General features: G+C 39.2%; 1 protein-coding gene across 3 annotated transcripts in view; it reads left to right on the forward strand.

Annotated features, from left to right (window-relative positions):
* Nucleotides 1-10,385, forward strand: part of AMBRA1 (autophagy and beclin 1 regulator 1) — a 119,415-nt gene that overhangs the window by 75,333 nt on the left and 33,697 nt on the right. For all 3 annotated transcript variants that reach the window (XM_017742186.1, XM_017742187.1, XM_017742188.1), the window contains 2 exons: nucleotides 386-574; nucleotides 1,026-1,180. In XM_017742186.1, the coding sequence (XP_017597675.1) occupies nucleotides 386-574; nucleotides 1,026-1,180 (344 nt within the window). The remainder of the gene's footprint in view (nucleotides 1-385; nucleotides 575-1,025; nucleotides 1,181-10,385) is intronic.

The raw sequence follows: 10,385 nt of genomic DNA on the forward strand, positions 1-10,385 counted from the left end.
GTGTACTGTTTCTAATGAGACTGCTGCTGGAGTTTGTCAGTGTCATGATTTGAGACTTGTTTAAACTGTGCTGTCCTTTGCAAAGGATGCTGTTGTACTTAACAAAGGGAGGGGTTTGATAAAGTGCAATTGCTACTATTTCTTGGCCCACGGCTTCAGGAGGTGAGTAAATTTAATTTCCTGGGCTCATTGCAGTGTCTTATCTCCGTTTTGGAGCAAGGTTTACATTAATCAGGGTATTAACATTTCATAAACTTTTGGAGGAAGCTAAATGTCTTGAGTGCCTTTTGCGTGTACTGTCCATTGTCCAACATTAAGTTTAAATCTTACTTTATTCTCTGTTCAACCTCAGTGCTTTAATGACTATTCCTTTCTTTCTTTGCAGCCTCTGTGAATGTGCTTGTCCAAAACTGCAAGATCTACAATGATGCTAGCTGTGATATCTCTGCTGATGGGCAGCTGCTGGCAGCCTTCATTCCCAGCAGTCAAAGAGGCTTCCCTGATGAAGGAATACTGGCTGTATATTCTCTGGCACCCCACAACTTGGGCGAGATGCTTTACACAAAAAGATTTGGTAAGCATGCAGCAAGAAATCAGGGTGGGTGGGGGTGTGAGAACCTCAGAACTTCAGCCTTCAGTAAGAAATGCAACAGCCTAACATCAGTAATTGTAGCAACAGGAAACACTAGATTGGCCATCTAGCCAGCTGCAGACACAGTACTGCTGGGGAGAGGCTTGTGGTATGGTCTGGACAAATAAGGTGCTGGTATGGGGGAGCTGCTAAGGAATAGTTTTTTATTCCTTAAAGTACTTCATTGTCTTAGTGATAGACCACCTGCAGCAAGGAAAAGTCCTGTAAAATTTGTAACTTGTGGAGGTCTCCTTATTCTTCTCTACCCCTTATAAGAATGAGATTAGTGTGGCATACATTATGAGAATGCTGGAAGGGAGTGAAAAACCTGTGTGGGTGAAACATGGGGCAGGATGTCAACTCGTGAGAGAAATAACACCTCTTCTCTTCATAGGACCTAATGCCATTTCTGTGAGCCTGTCTCCAATGGGCAGATATGTTATGGTGGGACTGGCTTCCCGACGTATCCTGTTGCACCCCACTACAGAACACATGGTTGCTCAGGTTTTCAGGCTGCAACAGCCCCATGGCGGAGAAACCTCTATGAGGGTGAGTATATGTGTATTCTGTTTCTGTGTGTTTGGCTCCAGCCTAGTAGTTAGTTGCTGGGTTATAATAACAAAGAGGTAGCGTGCTCCAGACCCACTGAATAATAAACATGTGAAGGAGTTTATTACAGAGGCATGCAAACATGGCAGGAGAATGTAAATACAACATAACTGTGAATTTTTTCTCTTGTTTCAAATATGATAACAAGCGAATACATTCCGTGTTGTGGAATACATTCCTAGGGCTAGATATCATTCAGAGTACCTAGTAGGTCTTTTGTGCTTTTTCAGGTAATGTGCATCTTGTTTGTGGTACTACAGTTGGCTTTGCTGAGGCAGCTTATCAGCTGAGGCTTCAGGATCATGTTCTATCATTCCTAAAAGCAAGTAACCTCTAGGACAGCAGCCACCAGCAGTTTTGGGAAGGGTAGGAGCCAAGCTTCATATCGTACCTGCAAACTGAAGTTGAGGCTTACCAAAGCTGAAGTTGAGGTTTTTCCCAAACGAGCTTTGCTGGCTATTTATTAGTTAGTTTTTAATGTATATGTAAGCATATTTGGGCGATGGAATTATTTTTATGTTCCTCTGCTTTGTAGGACAGCTGATCCGTGATCCACTCTGACTCATTTAGTACCTGAGGGAAAACCTTTGTCTTTTCACTAACTGGTAGAGTTGAGAACATGTCTGTCTTGCTTTCTTAATGAGTGAAGCACAACATGTGTGTCTTGCTTTCTTAATGAGTGAAGCACAACAGCTGTTCAGTGATAGTTCAAGGTAGTAAAAGCCATGTCCAGTTCATAATGCACAAAGAGAGTTGAGGAGTCAGAACTAAGTAATTTTAAAGCTGAAATTTGGGTTGGATTCAAGTTCTAGACCATGTATTCAGGTGACTTGTTTTACGAGATTAACTTTGAGGGATAACTTTACCGCAGAGGAACTCATTCCACAAGAAATCTTTTTTTCCTCTTTTTTTTTTCTAATTTTTTTTTTTTAAAGCCTCTCTAATTATTATTACTTTTGGCAGTGTTTTCCCAGTGTACAAGGGTTGCAGTGAGGCATTTGTCTAGTTACCTGACACTGAGGAGAGACTTGTCTCTGGGAGAAATTCCTTGATTCACCTTTGGATTCTGAGTTGCTCTTCAGACAGTTCATGATTCAGAGAGAGTCACTTTATCAGCTGATGTAAAATTTTCTCTTGTTTATTGTCATCATCTGCTCTATATTATAAGGCAAGGGAAGATCAATGACAAAGGGATTCTTTTGTGCACCAGTCAGCACTTTATCAGACATGGTTCTGAGCTACCATTCTGGCCTCTCAAAGTAAGAGACAGAAATTACAATGTATTTATGAAAAAAAACACAATTTGGTTTACAGGTACAGGTTGGTGGAAGCTGTGTGGATATAAGATCATAAAGTACATGGATTCAGCATCCTTTTCGATCCTTTTAAAAATGTAGTTTGCCCTGGTACTGTTTCTTTTTCAGCTATTTTAAGATCCTAGTGAAATGCATATTTTTTCTGCCAGAAACTGGAGTAGCCCTTCCCACAGTCTTTTTACCATATCATAAGTAAAGACAGAGAAGTCCTATTAGCAAAAATCACATGTCTTCCTCTCATCTGTCCTTTACATTTGCTCTAAACTCCAGTTGCTATGGCTTCTAGCCCTTACTTTTGGAGACATTTTTCTGTAGCCAGCTAAATCAGCAAGCTCCCTGTCTAAATGTTTCATTTATATTTCTTCATCTCCATGTCTTCAAATGCTTGTACCCCTGCTCTTAGTCACAATTCAGTGAAGTAATGTTTTGTATTCCTTAATCTTCTCTTGTAATTGAATCTTCCAGCTTTCTTTTTTTTTTCTCTTTTGAATTCTCTCAAAAAAACCTCTTCTTTTTTTTTTTTTTAATTTTTTCCCCCTCCTTCTGGGATATGTTTAAATGTACGTAATGTGATAAGCACAGTTTTACCAGAAGCCCACAGAGGGTAGTTTTTTTCTATTGGACAATGGCCTTTACTTACGCAGTCAGAAACCATCAAGGGAGGGTCAGGTTTTGGGAGGGGGGAGGGGGTTGCTGTTTTGGTGCATTGAAAATTTTGTGCAATTTTTTCCCACTCTTCCTTTTCAGACTTGCTCCACATCACTGCACTTCTGTCTTTCTCATCTGCTGTAATTCTGGATTTTTTTTTCTCCAGATGGATTGCATGTATTCTAAAGGTTGCTTTTTTCGTGTTTCTTGCACATGTATTTATAGCTTCCAAAAACCTTTCCCCCACGTTTTAAAATCCATCCAGTCTAGCAGGATTTGCTAACTATTTTGCTGTTTTCCCCCTCCCCACATCATGTTTAAAGATGTTAAAAATGTCTTATTTCTGACTGCTTTGGACTTGGAGCTTTATGCATGCATGACAGGGTCACAGCTAGATCAGTTTGAATTAATTTGGTTAAAGAACCTTCCTGTTGAGTGGTGTTGAATATTGTTTCAACATTTTGGTGTGCTGCTGGTTGTCTTTGTGCAGTCCATAGGACCAAGCTTGAAAAGCATACAGCTGTTAATTTCGTTAATAATATCTCCTCCATCTAGTTGTAAATATTAGTGCATCCACCACAGGTATTTCTTCTGCTTTGAGTTTCACAGTAAGACTGCTTCATAAGTTTTGTAATACTTTTCAAGACATGTAAAATGAAAATAGAGTTTTAAGTAGGAAACATTATCATTTTCTTAGCGCACTATCTTTACAGTGGCTGACATATTCGTATTCAGTTGTGTAAAAATCTGTTTATAGCTTGGCCAGCATGCAGTACAAAAAGGTTTAGGAAACCTGGTGAAACTGTATTCTTTAATATCTAATTTAATATGCACCTTAGAATCAGAAAGCATTTTTGTTGCCTCTCTGCCAACAGCTTGTAACACAAAGCACTTGTTACTCAAACTCTTAATTAAAAATGAGTCAGAGCCACGTTTGAAGCAATATTTTGTGAGTATTTTAATTATACACTACTCCAAAACTCCCAGAAGAAATACTACATTACATTTCTTGAGAATTCTTATAAGTTGTTTGACAGTTCTTTCTGCCTTCCTTCCTGCCTGCCTTCCTTCCTGCCTTCCTTCCTTCCTGCCTCCCTCATGGCTTTGGATTTGCAGTCAATGAACTAGAAGAGTAGGGCTTGGCAACATGGCCTCTAAGCCACTGCTGACGAGTGAAATACAGTGATTATTTCTGATTCAAATAACCCTTCCACATCCTTAACTAGCAGTCAGTGGAATGCAGGTTTCTATTGCTTGGAGGGTTTCTTCCATCTTGCTGTTAAAATAGGGATTTTGAAGATGCAATTAATTAATTTTGTTACATGAAACTTTAATACATTTAATTGTACTAGAAATCCACTGGCCATTGATGAAATTTTCTGAGAACTGCAGCACTTCTGGATTTTACTAAGGGGCACCTTGGTTATACAAGTGTGCATTGTCTGTGTACATCTTACTCCTAATATTTCAGAGAGATTGGGTAGAGTTCACAACAGGTCAGGGCTGTCGTGATTTGACAGTTACAAATTGTGTTCAGAAATAAAGTCATGAATTGTCATCAAATGTGGTAGTTGTGAGCTAGAGGTTCATGCTTTTTCTGTTCACTCCCTTCAGATTGGCCTGATTAGCATTTCACATGGAAACCTGGCTCTGCTAAAGAACAATTTTTAAACTTCAGTCTGAAAAACAAAAGCTCTCTAGTAGTGTTGACTTTTAACAGGAGTGGTATGCATGAACTTCAAGTGTTTGTTGCTTGTGTTCTTGTGGGATTTTTTTGCAAATCTCTGTATTTTATCTGTAGCTGGAGAGTACAGGGAAGGAATTGCTTTTAGCAGATCTCTAGCTTGGGGGTGGTACAGATAGCAGTGATGCTGGGAATTGTCTGCAATTTGAGTTTCAGAGAGAGAAAGCTTGGAGACAGGACTCCAAATGTGGAGTAAGGATAGGTTATATAGCCTATTTTGAAAACATAGGTGGAATTAATCTCTAAATAAAGAGTGTCTGTTTTCAAGTGTTCAATCTGGGGTGATTTCTGAATTCCATGTTCTTTCAAGCATATATGGAGGTTAAAAGACTTCGAAGAACATGAAATTAGAACCTTGTTTGGAGCTGAAGATCCTTAGAAACGTGGAAGACTAAGGATCATATTGCCCTGGAACTGATAGCAGTGGGTACTAGTGAGAAAGACAGCCAGAAGGTAGTTTTATTTCTGGCATTCACAAATGCTGATGTCCTTGCAATGTTTAATGTTTTTCATTTTACCCAGAGGAAGATAACTTGGAAATATCAGCAAAACACGATTACTGGAATCCAAATTAAAATAAAACCTTGAAGGTAGCTTTTAAGTTTAGGATGCAAAAAGTGAAGTAGGTGATAGAAAAATTTGATTGGCATGAAGCTGAAGAACGAATCGTACAATTTGTGGGGATAAAGTGACTTAACCAAGCCCCATCTCAAATGCTGCACTGTGCTTTGAATGTGGAAAAAATGCTGCTGTGGAGATCCAGAATTAGTTCTTGACAAGACTGCTGCTATTTGGGAAACATTCCAATTAAGTGGTCGGTCAATAGCCTGGATGGAACAGAGTATGTGTACATTTCCATTGTAAACAGATGGAGAATTCCAAATACCACAGGAAGAAGGGCCTGAAACAGAAAGACTTGCGAAGTTTTAGCACAAAGCCAAGCTTTTTTTGTTTTAGCATATTAACTCTCAATGAGGACAATGCACAGAATTTTTGAAAAGATGGCACAGTTTTACTGAGTGCTATTGCATTCTGAGCTTCATGCAAGTGTCAGTAGAATGTATCCAGTGTGGTCTGCAAAGGTCGCTCACTGACTCTCTGGGTGAGCTATGTGTGCTCCTGTAGCCATAAGCGACCAGGCTTTAAGCTTGAAAGCAAATACCGTGCACATTTGCTTCACTGAGGCACAAGTTAGTTTTGTCAGAATCCATGGGAATGTGGAAAGAAAATTGAGTAGGAGAATATGTGGAGATGTCTTACTGCAACACATCACCTTCAGTGGAAGAGTTCATATGAACTAACATACTTCTGAGAAAAAGAATAGTTTGCAAGAAAGTACCAACTTCTTGCTGTGTTGTTGAAGAAGAATGTGTTGGTATGGTCCCTTGGGTCTTCTTTTAAGAAAGATTTGACATCTTCAGGTCAACAGGGTGATCTTCTGTTGACTCCAAGTAGAACTGCAAATAATATATCCAATTATTGCCCAAAGAAATTTTTCACTCTTGGCAGAAGTCAAGCTGCATAGAATGTTTTTTAGACTTTCAAAAGGCCAAGCAAAGTCACAGACTGCAGGCACTTGTTGATACTAGGAGAGGACATGGGAACACGACCCTTTTTTGACTGAAATGGGAAATCCTTCCTTTAGCAGAGAAGAGCATAATTGTCTGGTTGAGACCAAATATTTTATATATTCTGTATGTTGGCAGATTCTGTCAGGTATCTTTAGGAAAACAGATCATATCCAAAACACGTTGATAAACACTGCTTATGTAGCATGCTGTAAGAAAGAGCTGTATTCAGCATCACTGGAAAATGCAGCACTACCTTGGGGGTGCAGATGGCACACAGAATTGCACAGTTGTGCACATTTGAGTATGGATGCAGAGATATGCAGGAATAGTATGTTGTAAGAGTTAGTTATGTTGCTGTCTTGACCAATTCAGCTGTGTCTGCCTGAAGCCTGCTAAGGCAGAACTTAGAGGAAACTGTAAAAACTCATTAGAACCCTTCATAAAATACTGTGTTAATATCTCATGTGATGGTTAAACACAGAGCAATGTCTGTTTTAGCAAACTGGTGTGAAGAAAAGGCAAATAACATCTCTTCAGGATGTTTTTACTTCATGGGATGTGAAACTGAGAGCCAAGACATTTTGTTTGGTATTTGGAGAGCAGAGCTCTTGCAGTTCAGATAAGGCCTTGAGCCTGTATACCCCACAGTAGCTACTGTTAGCTTCAGTGCAGTTTGGTACATAGTTTTAATTAGATTTAAGAAATTATGGCAAACATGGTTCCACATCTGAGATTATTTATGTGCAGTCATCTTGCCCAAGTCATTTAGGGGGAAGGGAGCCAAAGTGAATTATTACCAATTTGTATTGAACTGGGTATGGTCTGAGAAGAAAATGCTGTTTGCAATTTCATAAAAACTTTTTTCAGTACTTCTTCCTATCATCTTCCTTGAATTAAATTTGAACCAGCTCTTTCCTCCAGTATTTATTCCTTCAGACATGACAGCCTCTTTTCACCTAGATGAGGATGCATGTAGCTCTGTCATCAACATATTGCTGACATTTGATCTTGTATGCCATTCTACTGAGGCTCAGCAGATGGAATGGCAGCTGTGCACAAATCCTTTGCTCTTGTCATTGGATTTTTAACACACTGTAGATGTTGCTGTTACAGTCTCAGCATGACATTTAATGAGGAATTCACAGGTAGTGGTTTTGGTTTGCATTCTGAGTGAAGGGCAAAGAAGGAAAAGTTTGTCATTCCTTTTGCCAGAGAAGTGACCGTATCTTTATTGGATTGATCCAGCATTGAGAGCTGTTGGTGATTTTTGCAGGAGAGAGTAGCAGTGGGGCACAGTCCTGTTGGCACAGTTTAGTTCGCTTCTGCATCTGCACTGAACATACATACACGTGTCTATCTTCTGTCACTCCAATCCCTTTGGCATTCCCGTTTCTCTCCTTTCATCTTTTCCAACCATGTGCATGTGCAAATGAAAGGATAATTGTTTTGTTTAACAGTTTCTTGCTTACTCAGCCCTAGGTTTCAGATCCAGGTTTGGACCAGTCCCCTAAGGGGGTTTTTGGAGCTATTACCTTGGTTTTGCAGCCTTTGGAAGACAGGTAGTAAAATAATGAGCCACTTCACTGCAAGTGTGTTATTTTACTGAGTGAGAGCTTTGTTACCTAAGATGGTCCATTTCTTCATAAGACCTTGTTCCCACTAGTTATATTTAAATGTAGTAGTTGCATGGCAGGCTTGTGAAATAAAGTACCAGCTGATAATGCAAAGAACTCATCTAAAGAAAGAAGGGATTAGGTGTGCTTTAATGAGACTTCTCTGAATTTGAAATATCAGCAATAAATTGTGATCAAGTAGGATCAGAAAGAACCAACAATCTTTTACATTTGCAGAAAGTTTCTCATTCCATCCAACAGGAATTTCTGGTGCTGACCTGTTTTAGGAATTGGATCAACTATCCACAGTTAAGGTTTCAGTTGTTGCTGAAAATTAAGAGTTCTCATTTAATTCACTGTGGCTCAGAAAGCAAAGCTAGGATTTTCTGCATGGACAACAGGTGCAGGAAAAAGTCAGAAAGAGGTTTGTTGTATTGGTAAAGACTGAAGAAAAATTTTATATGTAATCCTATTGCATCTGAGGAAGATAAATGGAGTTGAAAGAAATTTTATTTGTGCTGAGCATTGGACGATAAAATCCATTTGAGAATAAGACTGACAAATCCAAAAAGATAAGTGCATTATTTGTCACTTCTTCCATTTTAACAGAGAAGATCTATTGGAAAGATGTGTATATTGTTAGCAAGAATCAGCTGTGGGGGAGGGGTTGAGCACCACACACCAACCTGCCTAATAAAGGAGAGACTGGGAGCAAAAAAAGCAAGTCTCTTCCCCGTCTCATTGTGGAAAATGTGTGCCTTTTTCTTTGTATCTGCATATAGGCACAGAGACTCTTTCCAAACAAAGGGGAGACTTGCTATGTTTCAAAATGCTGATATACATTGTCTTATGAACAAATGTATTGAGCAATCAGTCAGTTATCCCAAGGAGTGTTTGTTTTGCTTTGCTTTGCTCTGCTTTAGACAAGCTAGACTTGAATTTTGCTGTAGAGGGCTCTGGGGTTTGTGGCAGTGCAAGTCTTAAGCCTGAATTTCATCATCTTTTGTGAAATTCTTTAATAGAAGGCAAAGTAAAGAATGTAATCTAAATGAAATATAGTGTTATTTGTTAAGGAGATAGGTCAGAATGTCTTTTTCTTATTATACTTCTGGGCCTTCGAAAAACACAAACTAATTGACTGCATAATACAAGTCAGTGATGCGGGTGGCTTACTGGCAAAGGACATGTGGTGTATTCAGGGGAGTGGTAGATGCTTTATAGAAACTTACCTGATACCTTCATGTCAGAGCTGAACTAGTTAACATGTTGACGTTATAAAAATGTTAGGTAAGATACTTCAGTGGCAACACAGTATTGGGAGGAGACAAAAAAATGAAAAAGATAATTAATTGATTTAAATGCTCTCTTGACAAGGTTCTTGCAATCAAAAAAAATGAAGTCAAACTTGCTCTGCTTATGCCTTCATGCTGTCACTGCACCTTATCTGCTGCTCTAGCAAATACTATTGGAGTTCATAGTTTTATGCATTTGTTTTAATGCTCTTTGAGTAGTTTCAGACTGTATGTAGGCCTTGCTTGGAGATGTATTTCAGTGAACTTAATACAGTGTTGTGGATTGGCTGTGATTTTAGGACTGCACCTGTGACATATTTCACACAGCTTAGATTGCTAAAGTATGAAGTACCTATGCTGGCCAGAGTCTCTGGTATAGCTGCAGTTGTACTGACAAAGCTGTGCAGCCTCTACAATCACTGTGATAGTATAACCCCTACCCATATGAAGAGCACTTTGTTTACCAATACAAATTTTGCATCTGTGTAAGTGTATGCTACAGTTGTTGGCTGCACAGTTATACTCATCCAGCAGAGATAAATGATCCTTTCTGAAGCTCTTCCTCTGCAACCCAGGTCAGAGTAGCTGCGAAACTGTGTATTTTACCAGTCCGCAAAGAGGTTTCTATAGTGTTTAACACATCAGATATTTCTTTCCTTGTGTGTTCTCATTGTCTGTCAGCCTTTGGTGACAGTGTTAATTCAGTTGAAAATTAATAATTATGTTTTAGGCTGGTGGTTTATAAGCCCTCCTTTATCTGCTTCAGGGATAGCATAATCTCCCCATGTAAAGGAGACAACAGCTGCACTCCCTCCCCAAGTGGTGTTTATCAAGGTTGATCTAATAGCCAGCTTGCTGCTTAGGCTAAGCAAAGGTAATGGCTTGAAATTTGTTGGCATCTTGAAAGCAGATGCATCTAGTCGAGAGCAGAAGTGTCTCTATTGAATTAAAAGAGATAAAA

The sequence above is a fragment of the Corvus brachyrhynchos genome, unplaced genomic scaffold (genome assembly GCF_000691975.1).
Source record: "Corvus brachyrhynchos isolate BGI_N302 unplaced genomic scaffold, ASM69197v1 scaffold115, whole genome shotgun sequence".
In the NCBI taxonomy this organism is placed as follows: Eukaryota; Metazoa; Chordata; class Aves; order Passeriformes; family Corvidae; genus Corvus; species Corvus brachyrhynchos.